The sequence below is a fragment of the Crocodylus porosus genome, unplaced genomic scaffold (genome assembly GCF_001723895.1).
Source record: "Crocodylus porosus isolate Cpor-Errol unplaced genomic scaffold, CroPor_comp1, whole genome shotgun sequence".
Classification (NCBI taxonomy): domain Eukaryota; kingdom Metazoa; phylum Chordata; order Crocodylia; family Crocodylidae; genus Crocodylus; species Crocodylus porosus.
Genome location: NW_017728886.1, coordinates 81,465,521 through 81,484,605, shown reverse-complemented (window position 1 = coordinate 81,484,605; position 19,085 = coordinate 81,465,521). Strand labels below are relative to the sequence as shown.

The window sequence follows — 19,085 nt, the reverse complement described above, 5'->3', positions numbered from 1 at the left end:
AGAAAGCAAGGTTGGCTTTGTAAACTATAGCATGGAAAAATGGAAATTAGAAGTATTATGATTGTTAATTGAGTAATTATGAGTAGAATATGATATTTTAAAATTTATGCGCGCCTCAAGTATTATAAAATATTTTTATTCCATAACCTTTACCTTTTGGGAAAATTTGAATTTACATCATTTAACATTTTAAAATGACAACTTAATTTTAAATTTCATTTTCTTACTGAGGCACATACTATGAAAAGAAAGCATTTACACTTTTAACTGATAACATGCTGTTAAAATGAAAAAGTATAATAGATTTCTACACGTATGTTGGTTTGGATTATTTATCTTCATGTTGTTCTTTAATTTTCAGTGATAGTCATTTCTTACAATATTCACAAGTCCTATGTCAGTTTTTCTTTCTGACAATAAGATATGTAATGTAATGTTACTTTTACTTCATAGGGCGTGTACGGACAAAGCTTTCAACACCCTCTGTTGGTATTGGAAACTCAAAAACAGATTCCAGAGGACGTAGTAGAACAAAAGTGGTCTCTCAGTCGCAGCGTACGTATTCTTCATTTATCAGTTATATTTAGAAAAAGTTAGGCCAGATGCTTAAGCGCACATTCATTGGCCAATGGCTATGGTCAAAGTTACTTAAAACAGTAAGCAACATACTGAGTTGTTGTTCTGTGCCTTAGGTTCGTCATCGCCAGACAAAAATGAAGGTATTTTTTTCAGTGTTTTGGGTCAGTAGTATTTGCATGTTTTTGAAATATTTTCTAATTTGTGTTGTCTTTCTTTGGGCAAAATGTTAGGGCCAGGTCATTGCTATTTAAATTAGCATAAAAGGAATGCAATCTGCCTCTAAATCAAATCTGTAGTTGTAACCAACAGTTTCATCCTCTTCCATTCCCACTTCCACCCGTTGTCCATTTCCCAAACATCTTGATGTACTAGGTACTTATAATGCTTAGGTTTGATCAATGGGAAATGTGGTAGGGAATGGTGTAACTTTCTACTCTAAGGATACCTGAAAAACTTATTTCTTTAGCACTTAAAAACTTATTGGTTGTTTTTTGGGGGTGGTGTCTGTTTTGTTTTGCTGCTTAGGTAAGTGTATTTTAAGGGTACAGTTCAGACATTGTTTACCTTCCTTTTTCAACTTAGGGTAGACAAACACAGTTAATGCTGCCTTTACTTGATTTTTTTTGCAAAAATTAAAGTTTTCATCATCTAGGTTTCTGTAATTATTTAATTTCTATCAGTGACTCATATCAGTATAACATACCCATGTAGTCAGCATTAGTATTTTGTATTTCAAAGCTGACATGATAAAAAAAAATCAAAACCATTTAAAAAGATACTATTAGTCTGTTAGAACCTTTAGATTTACTGGTCCTTTTCATTTACAGACTAATTTGGTTCACTGAGGAATCTTGGGGGACCTTTATTTTTGTCTTGTTACAAAATTAGCTTAGTTTTAGTACTGAGGTGATTAATCTATTATGTATAATCTGCTATACAGGTGATTTCCACTGTATCTTAAGGAGTGTCTTTAAATTGTGAAATGACAGTGCAGTTGCAAGATTTGAAAACTGTGATGGGTTATGGAGTCAGTTACCTGTAATTTTTTAATTATCCTTTCTTTATTTTAAAATCCACATACTGTCCAACATGAATTTTTGTTGTAGAATTTTTTTTAAATATATTCATAATTTGGGGCCTGATGATCCAACATACACTTATACCATGTCCACACAAGCGTGGATGTTCGTTTCCCTGGGGAAACAATGATACTTTGTGCTGCTGCTACTTCTCCCTGGGGGAACGGTCATGCCATGCACCCTCTGGCACAGCAGGTTACCCCAGGTGGGGTAAGGGTGGCTGGCCCAGCACTAGGCTGGTCTCAGCAGCTTCACCTGGGGGCCTCTTAGGGCTGTAGCAGTGGCAATCCTGCTGCAGCCAGGCTCTGGTTTTGGGCAATGTATGCTGCCCCTCTGTGAGCTGCTCTGCTTTTTTTTTTTTAGCAGGCTTTTTTTGACCCCGGAGGGAGAAAAACCCTGTGCTGCTATCTTGCAGCATAGAGAATAGCTGAATGTGTGGTATGTGGTGCCGCAGGCATGTCTACAGTGCCACCTACTGCATGGCTTTGCTCATCTGGATTTGGCCATACATGGCTAATTTATGTGTGGTTGCCATATACTGCTCAGAAACGTATTTTTTTCAGGAGCATATGATCAGTATACAAACTGTGTTTCTAAAGCTTGCAACTTCAGCTTAAAATTAGTGAGGTATAAGGAATATGATATTCCCATTATCTCACAAATCATTTGTTAAAGGAGAATAATATATTCAAGTAGGGAAAAAAGCTAAAGGTCTTTAGTCAATACTGTACCTCTTTTAATAGGAGTTGGAAGGAAAAAAGGGGGAGGGGATTACATTTTTCTTACTGCACATCCACCATGTACAAGAAGAAAGTACACCATTCATCTATTAATAATAATCTATTCAGGATCTTATTTTCCAAGAGATAATATCAAGTCAGATGGTCCAGAATTGATAAAGTTTGTAAAATCAAGTTTTTACAGAATCTGAAGACCAACAGAACTGTTTTATATAAGCATTTCAGTAAAAAGTTAATCAAGTAATCTTTCCTCTAAAATGTCGCAAGCCCAATATTGTGTTTACATGAAGATCTTCTAAATGACATTGACTAATTATTGTCCAAGATAAAAATCATGCAAACAGTAAATAGCTAGCAATGGAGTAAAATATACTAAGATTTTTGGTTTAAGATGAAATTCACAATGAAAAGTAGAAAGGGAATATTTAAATCCCCTCCAGGTCTTTATTTAATATATGTGTGTGGAAAACACATTTAATAATTTGTTGATTTAAAAGCACTCAGGATTTAAAGACAAAAAAACCAGTTTCTATCTCAGCTAAAAATTGTTTTTTGAAGTGTTCAGAGCAATTAAAAAAAAATACTGTCTTTAAAGTAATCTTAAATATGGAGATACAAAGTGCAGCCATTATAGTCTTGTATAATGGCAGGTTAAAACAGCCCTGGCAGAATTAAAGCAATGATGCATTTGGGATTGGAAGGTTCTATACCTCAACCTAAATAATATTGCACCTCCTGCTGTGCCAGATGTGTGTAGCCAAAGGTACAATGTTTTCAGCGGGAAATAATATTTCTCTAATCCCCGTTGCACCACTGCTGAGGACATCTGATCCCTGCCTGATCTGCAGGGGCAGCCCTGTCTCTCACCCAGGATTGTCAGGGCCAGGTCTGACAATCATCTTGGTTGTCGGCCCAGTACTGGGACGGCCTACTATATGCATGGCTTTTGGCACTGGGACCCCAGGATTGGTGAGCCTCTGTCCCATACCAGGGTCTCTGTGGCCCAGTAGGTGTAAAAGTGTGGGTTCAGCCTGGCTCCCTGCAACCCAGCATTTTAAAGTGCCTGCAGGGCAAGGCAAGAGAGGCTACTAGGCTCAGGGTTTGCCGGGACCCTTGGCTCCTCTCCTCCCAGGGAACCTTGCAACCTGCTGTTCCACTAGGCACTTTTTTGGCATTGGAACAAGGGCTGTCTTGGTCCTGATGCTGACCCCTGCCCCCATACTAATCATAACAATCAGCTGATTGTTAGCATCAGCATGTGGATGCTTCATTTTCAGTTTATGCTGCCATACAAACAAGCTACGAAGATGTTCCGCATTTTGTGCAGCCATATCTTTGCAGCTATTTTGCCACTTTCTAGTGTTATACATCAGCTGAATATGTGGCACTGTTACTATTCATGGTGTAATTAACACATTGCACCATAACTGAACTATGTGCCAGGGGTTATTCTTATAGTCCGTATTTATTACCTGAATTTCTGAATACTTCCCCAGGGACTGAATTAAACTTATTTTAATGCCTAAAACTAAATATATCACTAACTCAGTTCAAAATCAAGTTCCTGCTCTTCATGTTGAGATAGGAAAGGTCTTTGGAAATATTTTAGGATCTATAAGGACTTCAGGGCAACTTTTAAGAAATTTATGCCTTTAATGAGAAATTACCCCTAAAAATGCTCTTGTGAAATCATTACTGAAATATAAATGTAGGCTTTAAAATTTCATTTTACTAGTGAATTTAGGGTAGTTTGCAAATTAATTGGATTTCTCAATGGTTTGGGGTCTCCAGGAATGAGTTGGATGCCATCTCTTGATTTCCCTCTGAAATAAGTGGATGGTTTTATATGAGGTTGTCTGAAAAAATAAACATGCCCTTTTAGACTTATCATCCTCCTCCCACCTGGAACTGAATCCTTCAGCACAGATTCTTATCTGCAGGTCTCTGGAGTGGGAAAAGCACCAGTTCCAAGGTCATGTAAATGGAAAATAAATAGAGCAAATAAAGTACGAACTAGGACTTCTTGTATTCTTGACATTTTGGGATATAATTGTCCAAAATTTGAATAAAAATAGAAATTACTGAAGTGTAACCATGTATTAAAAGTTCCAGATTTGTGTTAAGAGACTGTTTTACAGTGGGTTTCATGGTAGATTTAGATTCACATTTCATACATGTTACTGTAGTATATGGTTACTTCAGTACCACCCTCATTGTAAAAAAGATAACAAAACAAAGAACTTCCCCTCCCCAGCAAACTGCAACAACAACCTAAAAAGCTGCACATAATGCACAGAAAACATCTGTGTATTACAGGTTTTTAGACCCAAAGCTATTGTGCAAATTTAGAGGTAGGACAATGCTTACTTAATATGCACTTCACATTTCAAGGTCAGGTTATTTGACTAATACTTGCAAGTTATGCTGGCTTCATGAAATATATTGTTTTAAGGAGATTGAAAACCCTTTCCTTTTACTTGTCCTCGCACATTCATTTGTAAATAGGCAGTAGAATTTAAATTCCTTTATCTTGGCCTATACTATAATGATTTCATTATGCATAGAAAAAAACATGCTGTGCTTGCATTCTTTTTGGCCCTGAAGTAATTCATTAAGGCCTGCATGATCTTGTTCAGCTTATGTCTTTTCAGAGAAAAAGAAAGTCTCTAGATGAAAACAAACATTCTTATTTTATGCTTCAGAAGAACTATGGTAGAGAGGAAAAAAGAAAGTTAACAAATTCAATTAATATGAAAAATTTTATAACTCAATTTATAATGTATGAAAGTTTTGTTAGGTTGCAGATGTTTTCAGATCACCCTTCCCACCCCAGTTTTCCTTTGCTGTCTTTGTCCAAAAAAAATGTTTGTGGTCTTTTGTGAGTTTTCTTCAGCTGTTACACTTTTAAAGCTTGTTTTTTGTTTTTTTTATTGTTTTTGCAATCTACTATTCTTTGAAAGTATTCTGAAAGTTGAGTTAATGCTTAATTGAAATGTTATTGTCCTGTAGTATGCAGTTATTGATTAGAAAGCTGGAGATTTGTAATTTGCTTGTGCAGCTTTGCTCCATCTGCTTTCTACGTGAGAATCTGAGCACAATTCTTCAGCTGTGGAACCTACTAAATGCACTGCTTTAGCATAACCCTCTTGTGGCTTTTTTTCTCCTGTGTGAACTGACTAAAGCTTTCTTATTTCCATTTGCCATCCATTTTTAATCTGCTCTGCTCCCTCCCTCTTCATGGATTATAAATCCTTACCCTAATCCTGCCTTTACACTTGTTCAGGATCACAGTCTGCTAACCCCATTGGTGGTAAGACTCTACAGAATTTATGTGTGCATCGTTGTTTGATCATCTGTCTACATACTAGTCATAATAGGACCTATTCAGCAGAAATTTCAGCTCTCTTTCTGTGGTTCTACTCAATTAAATGTAACCCTTTTTTGAAAGGCAAAAAAAAGTACCACCTTTGTATTTTTTTTTGCCATCAGATTATCATTGATTCCTTAAATCAAGAACTGCTGATGCTAGTATATGTAAGGTAGATAGTTCTAAAGGTAAGATTTAACCAAAATGTTCAAAGAGTTTATAGTAGACAATATTAGGTATTAGTCAGATATAATAATTCTCCAAGAGCAGTAGGGTGACTATAAATATATTTTGTATTGATCAAACATTTTCCCTGTTTAAAAGAGAGGTGGAGAAAAGATTTTCAGGCTTTACAAACTACTTAGGAATTTCTAATATGATTTTTTAAGTATGAAAACAAAAACCTCATATTCTCTCATCTCCTAAAGCCTCTACCACCAGAGAGAGAGAGGTATTCCATAAAAGTCAGGCCTTACTAAATCAGTTGTAATGATGTGAATGATATTAAGAGACTTCTGCATAAACTCTTAATTCTTACAAAACAGTGTACGAAGCTAGAAGAGATTTCCACTGTTTAGCTCAATACAGACGCCATGTTCCATATGTCCATACCATGCAACATTGCATGTTTTGTTTCTGCTGAATAGGCCAGTATTTAGAAAAGGGCATTTTCTAAATAATCATTTGTTCAATTCAAACAACAAATCGGATAGTAGATGCATGTATTGTTTTAGTCCCTCCCTACTTCCCCCATATTATTTTTCAGTTGTTTCTTGCTACCAAGCTTTAATCAGCTTGTGCTCTTGAAATGTGCCTGTGGACTTCATTTTCACAGTATCTGTCCCTTTCAGTTGCTACTAATGGTGTTTACGTTCTTGTAATATTATGAAACTTGTTTGTTGAGATATATTGCAGGGAAAGCTGATAAGCATCCTAACTAGCCTTATTCAGTTTCCCAGCTTCATTTAAAGAGTGAAAAATTACTGTAGACTTCAGTCAGTTAATTTTGGTTAAAATATGTCTTTGCTTTCTAATTAAGATTTTTCAGTCAGATTGTTTTCTGTAGTTGAAAACAGTAATTTATACTGGTTGTTGCTGTAAAACTGTTTTAATTAGTGTATAGAGAGGAGATGAACTGTTCAGTTTTAGGGTTTTAAAACCCAAGTTCTCTGCAGCTGGAACATCAGAGAAAGAGATAATATAGGTAACTGACCAATTTCTTGCAGTGGGTACAGTATGCTGAAATCAAAGCTCAATTTACTAATAAATGTATAATTTTGATTAATGAAAATCTACTAAAGGCTTAAACTTGTTACAATCAGAGATGTTTTTCTTGATGGTTCCAGAGGCTGGAAATTATAGTTCTGAAAGCTGTAGTTAAGTTTTTAGAGCAACTTTCATGGAAATAAATGTGAGTCTTTCGTTTCTTTCTAGCGAGTGATGGATTAGCCTCCAAGAGAGTAGGACTTGAACATCTGGCACTCTAAACACATCATAAGGCTTTTAAATGATGAACAAAACCTAGTTGCCTGGTGACATTTTTTGTGTTATAACTATTAGGGTGATTAATCCAGTGAACATTACAAAGACCAATAGTTTATCTGTGTTTTTAGGTGCTAGTGGTTCATAGTAGATCTAACTATGACCACATCAGTTTTACATAATTTAAAAACTGAGCACAAAAATGTTCATATTGAATAATAGTGGATCTTTTCATAAACACTTGAAAGAATATTTCTAGTGTGTAGCTTACTTTGTCGCAAATAGTGTAAGGATGTCAAAGTCTAAGTGATATATACCTACACCTTGTGTAAAATGCTTCATTTTTGGACTTCGTATTAATTTTACAGATATTTCTCAGATTTTACACTTTATTTTATAAGTTTTTTCAAGTCACTTTTCCAAACCATTTCAAACAATCTACCACAGCTTTCCTACTGATTTTGATCATGTTTACTTTCTCCCTTTTTAATCCTACTTTCTTTGAATTTGTTGCTTATGTTTTACTTATTTTGCCTTCAGCTGGTAGCCGATCTGGATCTCCTGGAAGAGTTTTGACAACAACCACACTCTCCACTATGAATACGGGGGTTCAGAGAGTGTTAGTCAATCCTGCAACAGCTCAGAAACGTAGCAAGATCCCACGAAGCCAAGGTTGCAGTAGAGAAGCTAGTCCTTCTCGATTGTCAGTAGGTAAGAATTTCTTTGCAAATCATGTAACTTGAAGGATATGGTTCTTACAGTTCATATTGTTACAGGTGGCGGGCAGGCTGGAACTTGTATAACTGCATTTCTAACCAACTACCAAGGGAAGCCTCCAACTTACTGTATTTTACCTGAATACAAGATAACTTTAAATTTAAGAAGACCCTTCCCCCTGCAATAATTAGGAATTAGACATGGGCAATTTATAATTTTTTAGGTCTGTAATCGAATTATTAGATCGGTATCTTAAATATGCCACCCTCACCACTGCGACAGGGAAAGTAATGGCAGGGAGGTGGTGAAATGACAAGTAGTTCTGCCCTTGCCACCTGCCCCCTCCCCACCACTGTTGCCTGCACCCCTTGGCACCTGCCCCCTCTCCCCTGCCATTTGGACCCCCCACTTCTGCATGCTCCCTGCCACTACATACCCTCAGTCTCAGCTCCTGCTTTTGCCTGGGGCATGGAGCACACGATGGCTCTGTTCCCTGCCTGGTCATGTAGCAGTGGTTGGGTAGTGGCAGCTCTGGCTTTGGTCCTGAGGCCAGGGCCACCACCACCGCTGCTGCCTGGCTGGATGGGAACCAAAACCACCATGTGATGCATGCCCCAGCCAGGAGCAGGGCCTGAACCATGATGCCAGAGGCCCCATTTGCACTTTACATTTTAAGACCTGATTAACCAGATAACCGCACCTTAAGTGGTCACCTGGTCATGCATTCAATTCAATCAGTGGTGTGATAAAAAGAGGAATAAGCTACAAAGTTATTCTACAAAATATGTAATAACTTTGTTGCTACTTGCTATCACACAGTTAATTGAATATGTGGCCAGTGTCCCCTGTTGCTGGGAGCCCTGTCAGCTGATCGGAGCTCCCAGCTAGGGGGCCCATGCACCCCTGTGGCTGGGAGACTGCAACTCATGTGATCTTCCAGCTGCAGGGGTGCCCCATGCACCACCTTGCCTGGGAGATAGCAGCTCATGCTCCCCTCTGTACCAGTAGTAAGACATGATGGTAACTGATTCGTCATCCCACGATTACATCTCCTGCCAAGCACATGTGGATTGTGCATTAGATCCTATCACACCTTTACCTGCCTGCGTAGAGGAGCCCTAAGGGTAAGTGTTGCCCAGAAGACTGGGCAGCAGCATTGTAGAACAGGTAAGAGGAGGTAAGCGGGCTACAGCTTTGATTCTGAGCCCAGGTTGGGACTGGAACCAGAGCTCCAGTAGCCAGCCCCACTACTTTGTATTTGAATCCAACTCAAGGGGTTTTTGAACAGGAGGAAAAAATCAGATTCAAGTAAATATAGTAAATGACGTTTTCAAATTTAAGCTGGGACAGTGAAGTCTGCTGTCGTCTCAACACATTGGCATATGCCTCTGTGCTTAGGCTTAGGCGAAGAAGGGACAATGTGGGAGGAGCAAGTACAAAGCAGTATTGATCACACTTGACTCCCCTAGATAATTAAAAGCAATTGTAAGGAACAAATCTTCATGGCAGCTTGAAAATACTGAGAACAAGAAAGGAGATATGACATGAGCTTTCCTGACAATGTGTATAATTTTTACCAATGTGTATAGTTTAGAGTTGAATGTTATGCTTCCTGCTTCCTCAGAGGGGTGTACTGCCTCATGCTTTAACTCAACTCTACCTGTCCTTTCTTGAAATGTCAGTAAATGTAACTGAGTTGCTCCTGGGTTTTTAGCATTTTTTCCCCGTTAGCTCTAAACTGAATTCTCTCCCCCTTTTTCAGATAGATTGTTATCCTATACTCTGTTACAGAAGCCAACACATTTCCACAATAGAAAGAAAAAAATAGATGGAATTCACAAAAAGTTGTGAATTATTGTGAATTCATTTAGTTCTGAATGAATTATTGCGAGAGCTTCTCATTAATGGATGTATTATGAGAGAATCTACCATCTTTTCTGAACTTTTTTCAAATGGTTTTAGAGTGATTGTGGAGAAGAAATACTTTTACTTTAGCTGGCTATATTTAATGCAGTTCATTAAATACAAAAACAGAATGCAAGTAGGTGTGTAAAAAGAGGAGATTTCTATTCTTAGAAATGTCTTTGATCGTATTTATTGAAAAACACAATTACATTAAAACTGCAACTTTTCTTGTGTCTTCTCCTTTCTGTACTATTGTTTCTCTGTACCCTGAATCATACTAGCACGAGGCAGCCGCATTCCTCGACCTAGTGTGAGTCAGGGGTGCAGTCGGGAGGCCAGCCGTGAAAGTAGCAGGGACACGAGCCCTGTCCGCTCTTTTCCACCCCTTGGTAAGTACTCATAGCCCTTGTGCATGGCTACTTTGCCTTTCATTATCTGCACGTAATGAACCCATATCCTCATTTGGCTTATAGCAGGCAACTATTTTTCCCCTTCCTTGTGGCTCACTTTCCATTTACTTTGCTAGAAAAAAATCAATGTGCGAATGGTATGCACATTGAGAAAGTAAATGTCATTTTGATAGGAGTCTTATCCTAAACATCCATGTGCCTGGGAAGATGCATGTTATGCAATTCCTAGTTTAAAAAGATAGTTGTGCTCTCAAGTGTGATAGTAGAAGTAACCTTGGGAAATTACATGTTGTTTCTCGTGATTTCATTGTTGGATACTTGCATATAGTTTAAAATGATTTTTCTTACTGTGACTCTGCATCCATTAGAGTCACAGAATCAGGTTACATTTTTTTTTCTTGTTGCCTAGATCACACAGGATCACTGGCTGGTTAGCACAAAAAATAGTATAGTTAGTAAGCAGTACTTTTAATAAACAAAAAGGAAGAGAATTCATCCCCTGTTCCTTTACTAATAAGTAGAGAATTTCTTTTAAAATTTTTGCTAAAGATACATAATTTTTACTGTAAAGAAGAAATAAATCTCTTCAGTTAGATGCCAATTTTACAGTCATTTTTCAAAATAGAGTTGCACTGTTAAAGTTGTCTTTATTTTCTTTATATAATAAATGTTAACAAATAGATAAGGGTCTCATTTATGAGGATGATCCTAAATCCTGTTCTGAATTATGCTTTTAATTCCTGAAATGGAAATATAGCATAAAGATTGCAAGGTTAGGGGAAAGAAGAGGGGATTTGGGAATGTCTTTCAGGTCTAAATGACCACCCTCACATCTTTTCAAACCTACTGAAACAATGACACAATGTTCAGGTATATAGTACTACAGTTATTAGGCTAGCATTCTGATTTTTTTTAAAAGGGACAAACTGACATCCATTTACAGAAACCAAGTGAAAGCACAGGGACAGTATAGTTGCTTTAAAAAAGTCATTAACTTCAGATCTTAAATCATTTTAACATAATCTAGGTAATAAATATTAACTTCTATTATTCTTTTCTATGTGATTTTTAAAATTACTAGCATTTTATGTAATAAACCTTCTAGAAAAAATATCTTAATTGGCTTTGGGCCTCTTCTGTAAGATAGAAAGTTAGCTCTTGAAGGTACTGTTTAAAAATAACCTAACTCCAAGAGGATGGTAACAATAGATAATGGGTTACTGGGGCACTGTTACTTGACATTTCTTTTTCCATTAACAGTTTTCAGCTTCTGCCAAATACCATCTGTATGTTGAGGTATTTGCTTCCATCAAGAATATAAATCTGGAGAGCCAGGATTTACGAGTTGTTGTTTTTTTCCTCAAATGAATACTCCAGGATTTCTCGTCTTACTATTTCATAGTCTCAGTCTTTTCTAGTGTTTAACTTAGACCAGGCTTGTCCAAAATACGGCCCGCGGGCTGCCATGTGGCCCGCCAAGGCATTTTCTGTGGCTTGCAGTGCTGTGACGGAAAATGAAAGTAAACACTGTTTACTTTCGTTCCCACCCCTTGTCCCTCCCCCAGCCCCTCAGCAGTTTCCTAATGGCTGCTGAAGGGCTGGGGAAAGGACAAGGTTCCCACACACACCACATCAACTTGATGTTGCCGACGCGGTGCATGTGGGAAGAGGAGTAGCCGTGTGCCTCGGGACAGGATGAGCCCAGCTGGAGCAGCAGGGGCTCAGCTGCACTTCCGCCTACTTGCTCTGGTCAGTCCCGTGCGGCGCACAGCTGTGCTGACGCCTCTGCTGGCTGGTGCCAACCTGGGCGGGTCCATCCCATCCGGAGCAGCGTGCAGCTGAAGCCGGATTCCCACGTGCCCCTGGGGACGGGAGGAGCCCAGCTGGGTCACCACCGGCCAGCAGAAGTGGCAGCAGAGCTGTGTGCTGCTCGGGACTGACGGGTGCAGGTAGGGGGAAAATGCAGCTGAGCCCCTGCTGCTCAGGCCGGGCTTGTCCCATCCCAAGTGTCACATGGCTCTGCCGCCGCTTCTGCTGGCCGGTGCAGACCTGGCCAGGCTCCTCTCGTCCCCAGCAGCTTGTGGGAAGCCGGCTTCAGCTGCATGCTGCTCTGGATGGGGCGGATCCAGCCGGGTTAGCACTGGCCAGGAAAAGTGGCATGCAGCTGAAGCTGGCTTCTCACATGTTACTGGGTACAGGAGGAGCCTGGCCAGGTCTGCACCGGTCAGCAGAAGTGGCGGCAGAACTGACCAGCGCAAGTAGGGGGAAAGTGCAGCTGAGCCCTTGGTGCTCTGGCTGGGCTCATCCTGAGGTTCATTTAATGTTTGTAAAATGCTTAGAGAGCCCCACATAGATGCACTGCATAGAAATGCAAAATATATTTTGACTTATTTGGTTGGCACCTTGGGCTGAGATTTTCAAAGCTGAGTCAAAAGGCCAACTTCCATTAAAATGAATGGGATTTAGAGGACTCCAAATCTTTTATGACAACTTTGTAACATGCCTATCTCTACCCCTTTTTGCAAATCTCAGCCATAGTTTGGAAGCTCAGCCAAGGAACATAAGAGCTTCTGAACGTAAGAGCATAAAAAGTGCCATGCTTGGTCAGCCCCACGGTCCATCTAGCTCAGTATCCTGTCCCGAAAAGTGGCAGAGGTGGATGCTATAGAGGGAGAGTTTTGAACTGGTTAGACCCATTTCATTGTCACTTCCGGCAACTTCATTGGTGTCAAAGGTCACATGACATCACTTCCTGATGTGATGCCACTTCCTGTGAAGTCTTTGAACATGGCTCACTGGCCCACTCGGTGATGATAAGTTCATGATCCGGCCCCACGTTCAAAAAGGTCGGACACCCCCTGAACTAGGCTTACTGGGTAGAGTTTTTTTATTTTCAAAGACATTTTTCTTGAACTAAATTCTAAATCATATCAACACAAGTGAAACAGAACAGCAAAGCAAATTAGATATCAATACCTAGATTAGTTTTATAACGCCTGTGACAATTTTATATAAAACCTGCCTACATCTGTAGTCTATTAATAGTTCCCAACAAAGAATATTTTCTGTAGGTAATAGCCCAGGTTTTATATAAGCTATGTAGCTATAGAAACCTTTTGGTAATTCTACACTACAGTGATACAAATAGATGTTAATTATAACATAGTAGAGACAACACATATTTTAACTTTAAATCTGGGAAGCAAGGGATTTATAAGCAAATGCAGTCAACTATTCCACTGAGTTATTTTTTAAAATATCTATTTTTTGGATTGCTTTCTAATTTGCTTTAACCAGAAAGTACGTTTTTCCCCCCCTAAATTTTGACATTTAATTTTTACTAATGTGAATTTTTAATAATTTGGTAAAATGGCAAATTTCCAATCATTAATGAGAGTGAGTCTGTTATAACACTGAGGACTCAAATTGCTCAAAAATTATGGAATATTACACATTTTACCAGTAGTATTGCCTTCCTTTGTGATCTTGGCCTATTTGGCGTACTGATTTAGAGTAGTTGTGGTGAAACAAGAGTATTACTTTTAATAGCATTCCTTGTTTTGTCATGAGCTCCTTGAGAGCCTGGTATGGGCAAATTGAAGAAGAATTCCGTATTTTTGTACTTGGACGTCTTGGTATTCCATGTTGTTATGTTGCTTTTTGTGTTGTGTGCTACTGTTGAGTGTTTTCTATTCCCTGAATCCCTGAACATTACTGCCTAAGCATCTAATATTGCTTTCTCTGCCAGGTAAAGATTTCATAGTTCAGCGGTTCTATGCGTAGTTATTTTGATGTAAATTATATTGGTTAAGCATTGCATAACAGAGTAGAAAATTTATAATTAAGAGACTTTTCTTGTTTCAGTATGTTTAAGGACATGGCTTACCTGTAACGTTCAGTTATTGTCTTCCTCATATCAGGGTCAGTTGGTTAAAACTGATCATTTAAATTGCTTTCATTTTAATCAGGAGTAAGCACAAAAACTTGACATAAATAATTAATACAAATTTTCCTTTTTCCTTTTGTTTTTTGCTATGCAAAAATGCAGTATGTCAATGCACATTTATTTGAGCAGTTCTGTAGCTTAGCCTACATTTATTTTTTTTTCATTATGTTAGAAATTGGTGAATGACTTGTTCCTTGGGACTGATGGCAAATTACATTTGGATGAAAATTGAAATTATTTAAAATGCACAAAAATAGTATTTTAAGATCAGTTAAATGAAATTACATTAAATATGGTGTATACAGAAGGAAAAGAGTCAATTTCTTATACTAAGTTTTGCATTTAAAGCTACTTTATTGAACGAAAAAAATATTAACTATAATTAGGGACCTAAGCAGTCACCATGAGCCAGACTGTCAAAGGTTTATAAGTTCCTACGCAATTTTTTTTCTACAACGCCTAGCAGTGAAGTACTTGGCTCATATTCCTTTGAATAATTTTTAAATAATTAAAGTAAATTTAGACTTTGGCATAGGTTGTCTCAGTTTTAAATTCAGTTTTTAAAAGGAAAAATATATTTGTATTTAAATCTGTTTTTCTTTTAATTAAAAATTCTGAACTAGAATATGATGATTTTAACTTGAATTGGCTGGCCTGCCAGGGGACATAGAATAGAGCTCAAGCTAGCTTAATTAGTCAGCTGCCAAATAATAACTGCAAAACAGTTGAGCTGCACAATCCCACACTAATTTGGGTATAGGTAAGTATAGTTGATTTAGCAGGGAAGATAGTCTAAGTATACTTTTTTAGGTTGCTCCTAGGGGAATTGTGCCTGTGAAATTTTTTATATTGAGTTTAAAATTGTGCTTGCTTTTATTCATCCTTAAGCATGGAATTAACTGCTTTCTCTGTGTCTTTGAGGGGCTTCTTTGAACCTTTTTTCTTGGCTGTTGATGTTGTTTCATACAGTAATACTGCGCTAAAACTGATTCTTCTTCTCAACTCTACAACTGTCACTGTACCTTGTCTCTGTGGTAATAGGCAGGGTTTACATTATCCTGTTATTGCAGCTTCCAGACATCACTCCAGATCTACTGGTGCCCTCTACACCCCTGATGTTTATGGGGCTGCAGGTGAAGGATGAGTACACTTTTCTATCATCTGTGCAGTCATCCTGGATTTTTCCATTTCAGTCCATTTTTTAAAATTACTATTTTTGTTGTTATAAGTTTTGCGTTTTGAATAGTTGAAGTAGATGTGTATTTATTTAATTTCTCCCTCAACCCCAAGGTCATACCTTTTTCATCGACAGCATTCGGTTTAATTTTTTTCCCTTGCAGATGGACTTTTAGTTTTTCATCATTTGATATTAGTAGAACATGTTTTACATATGTTGTTTTCTAATTTAGCACTGTTGGTAGCTGTTGTTTTGTATTTGCTTTCTTTAGCGGGGAAAAACCCAAAATGAAGAAAAATGTTAATAACTAGGGGAGTCCTTTAAGAAAAACAGGGGAAAAAAGTATCTCTGCATTTATATCCCAGTGTCTTTTAGTGTCGATCCCACTGTATTTCAGTTCAACTTTGTGTTTCCCTTCTCTTAATACAAATATTTTAAAGTATTCTATTTAGAATATCAAATATGAGTATCAAATATAAATATCAGATAACTATCCTGAAATCTTAAAAGAGATTTTGAAAGGAGAATAAAGCATTTTCCAAAAACTCGTCTTCTAAGTTTGGGTTTTTAATCATTTTCTGCTTCGGTGTTTAAAGCAACTACATTTTAATTTTGCATTTTTGCCATTTGTACTAATTTTTTTGTTTTTTCTTTATTTCTTTCACCAGGTACAGGTTTTGGGATCAGCCAGTCAAGTAGATTGTCATCATCAGTTAGTGCTATGCGCGTTCTGAACACAGGTTCTGATGTGGAAGAAGCAGTTGCAGATGCATTGGTAAGGAATCTTCATTCATATGAACAATAAAAGCATTGGTCAACTATGTGATTGGGTTTTTTTATATGTAATATTTGCATTTCTACATCCAGAAATACAGGTAGTTTAATCCTCTGAGTTCATTAGTGAGGTTACTAGCACTCAAAATGAGTTGTATGGCTAAGCAGATTAATTGAGGTAGAATTTGCCTTTCCTGGTTACAGCCAGTGTACAAAACTGAAGTCCTGAAGCAGCAAATTAATATTGTATCCAGAAGACTAACTCGCTATATAACAGGCTTTTATCTAGATTTTTAGGCCTTGTACCAGGGTTTCACTTTTTTATGCTTTGGCTAGATGTACTGTCCACTATTAAAAGAAAATAAAAAATAAAGGCATCTGTTAAAAATTATGTTTATCTCTATTGTCATCATAATGCTGTAGAATAAAAAGTAGACCTGTGACTTTGAAACAAAATTGACTAAAGTTTTATTTCCAGGTGTTTGTTAAATTACTGTTATGACTTTAGAACTTAAAGAGAGTGCTTTGATCAAATCTGTCATGGCCAGTAGACAATATTTACCTTGTACATTGGAACAGCCACAGGAAAAATAATACATGTAGTGGTCTCTTTGTAACTTTCTAGTGTCCAAATTAGACACTAAATTAGGTATTTTCTGTGTTATCAAAAGATCATACTAATTGAACAACTACTGTAACAGTTTTCATGGAGTGAAAATAGTAGAATAAGAATTTATTTACGAGAGCTGACCAGTAATGAGACTTTCATTTCATGGAAACAATCTTAAATTTTGAAAAATCTTCATGTTGTACATCAAGAAGGGGAAAGACCGTTTGGAATCTTTAGTGAAATAGTTTCTTGACCCGAAGCAAACATTTTTGGGGCAAGCAGGTGGAGAACAGGCCATCTAACTTCCCTAACAGTCCCAGCTCATGGTAGCTCACCATACAGGATGTTGGGCAAATGAAGATTTTTCTTTCTTCTGCAAATCAGGAGACTCTGGGAGCTGAGCTATTGCTAATTTAGGAATGTGGGAATCTGCTGATAAGTTTGAAGTCTAGAAACCTACCCAAGCTACCTAGTAGGTAGGGTGCTGAAGACCGGGCAGGGAATCAGGTAGACAGTGTTATTTAGTAAAAAATTCAACATGTTCCAATAGCACATCACAATGTTGATTCATGTTTTTTTCTGCTGGAAAAGGGATCCATCATCAAGTTTCTGATCAGCTCTACCATAATCTTTTTTCTGCATTTGACTCAAGTGTTTTGAAGAAATTCTCTTGATTTCATTTCTTTTTCTTTTTTTCTATTAAGAGAAGTTTTATATGTCATTTTGTGTATTTTGTTAGACTACTTGCCACATTAGCAAATGAGCAAATTAAGAACTTTGATTAAGTGGGAATAATGAAATTAAGAGTCTGAAGTGGTCTACTACACAGCTGTCCAGTTTCTAAGTAGTCAGGGACTGCAGCCCACACTGGTTGTGGGCCCCCCCTCTCCCCCCCAACTGCATGTGCAGTGGGCTGCTGGGACCCCTACCATGCACAGTCTCCCTGATTCACACACAGCATGAACTCCCGCGCATCCTCTAGATCAGTGCAAGCCTGTTCAGCCCCATTGCATGAGCCACTCTGCTGCTGCTGCTGCCCAGCAGGCAAGCCAGATCTCCTCCCCATGCCTGTGTGACCCCATCCCCCTGCCATTGCTGTGTAGGAACAGACTATATGTCCCACCCCATCACTGTCCTGTGAGTATCCCAAACCTCCAGCTGTACTGCTCTACACCAAGGACCCTGGCTGCCACCACAGCAACAGGAGCCCATGGGCTGCACGTTTGCTCCTTGTGTTCTGGATGCAGCCTGCAGGCTGGGTGTCAGACAGCCCTTGTTTACCATATATTGTAAATCAGTCCTAAGTATATCGATTCATATTTAAGGCATGAGGTACCATATTATGCAAATGCTGTGTGGAGTTTATTAACACAAGGATTAGACTGACAGATTCTTTGAAATACTTAAGCTGAAAATTTACAACCAAACTTCAGACGTTTAAATACTGTGGAATTGATTTTTGATTTCTCAGAAGGAGAATTTTTAATATGAAATTCCTTTCTGTTGATGGCTCTGTTCATAAAGGCCATCAATAAAGTATCTCCTTGAACTATTTTATCTTCACAGGTCACTTTACAAACTAAGCATGTGGGAGACAGCATAGAATATCATTGATGGAAATGACTGTTTTAGAGTAGTTGCGGTTTTTGAAAATTCTTTAAATTTTGAGCTTGGATCAGGAAAGTGTTTCTTCCATTTCACAATTTCATCTATAAAACCCTGTCCAGCAGACCTGTTCAGAATAGCATAGCCAAGATTTCCCATCTTGCAGCCTTCACTCAAAAATAGTTCAGTACTTGGTTGATAAGAATTATTATTCACTTTGTGTGCACTTTGAGAGGATGGTCTCAAGATGGGAATCAGATTTAGAATCCACTAGCCTTAAGCGTTTACTGCTCAGTGAAGTTTTGCTTATTTCAGTAAGAAACTTCTGGTTTTCTGCTTGTGATACCTGAGAGAAGATTGCAGTAGTGAGGAATACTTATCCAACAATTGCAAAATTAAATTTCTGCACGTAACATCACCCGCCATACCTTGCAGTGAAAGAAAGCCTTGAGCAACAAAGAGGAATTCAGTAATTTCATTGGCCTTACGTTACTTCTGACGTGTGGTTTCCAACCATGTTCTCACTGAAGTGACTGATACCTTTCAGGAATATTCAGATGTTCCTGTTTTTTGCTTCCCCTCCCTTCCCCATTACATTTCCAAAATTGCCCAGCCTTGGTCATTTTGTTTTTATGGCATAACATTTTAAAGAAAAGTAAGCGTCTATGACTTTTCTCCTCCCTGTATTCACTTA

General features: G+C 38.0%; 1 protein-coding gene across 24 annotated transcripts in view; it reads left to right on the top strand.

Annotated features, from left to right (window-relative positions):
- CLASP2 (cytoplasmic linker associated protein 2) overlaps window positions 1-19,085 on the top strand; it is a 220,451-nt gene that overhangs the window by 144,693 nt on the left and 56,673 nt on the right. For 13 of the 24 annotated variants that reach the window (XM_019537881.1, XM_019537785.1, XM_019537770.1 and 10 more), the window contains 7 exons: window positions 454-555; window positions 693-719; window positions 5,682-5,708; window positions 7,788-7,958; window positions 10,151-10,258; window positions 15,296-15,358; window positions 16,071-16,177. In XM_019537881.1, the coding sequence (XP_019393426.1) occupies window positions 454-555; window positions 693-719; window positions 5,682-5,708; window positions 7,788-7,958; window positions 10,151-10,258; window positions 15,296-15,358; window positions 16,071-16,177 (605 nt within the window). The remainder of the gene's footprint in view (window positions 1-453; window positions 556-692; window positions 720-5,681; window positions 5,709-7,787; window positions 7,959-10,150; window positions 10,259-15,295; window positions 15,359-16,070; window positions 16,178-19,085) is intronic. The other 11 variants (XM_019537853.1, XM_019537870.1, XM_019537939.1 and 8 more) reach the window with 5 other exon arrangements.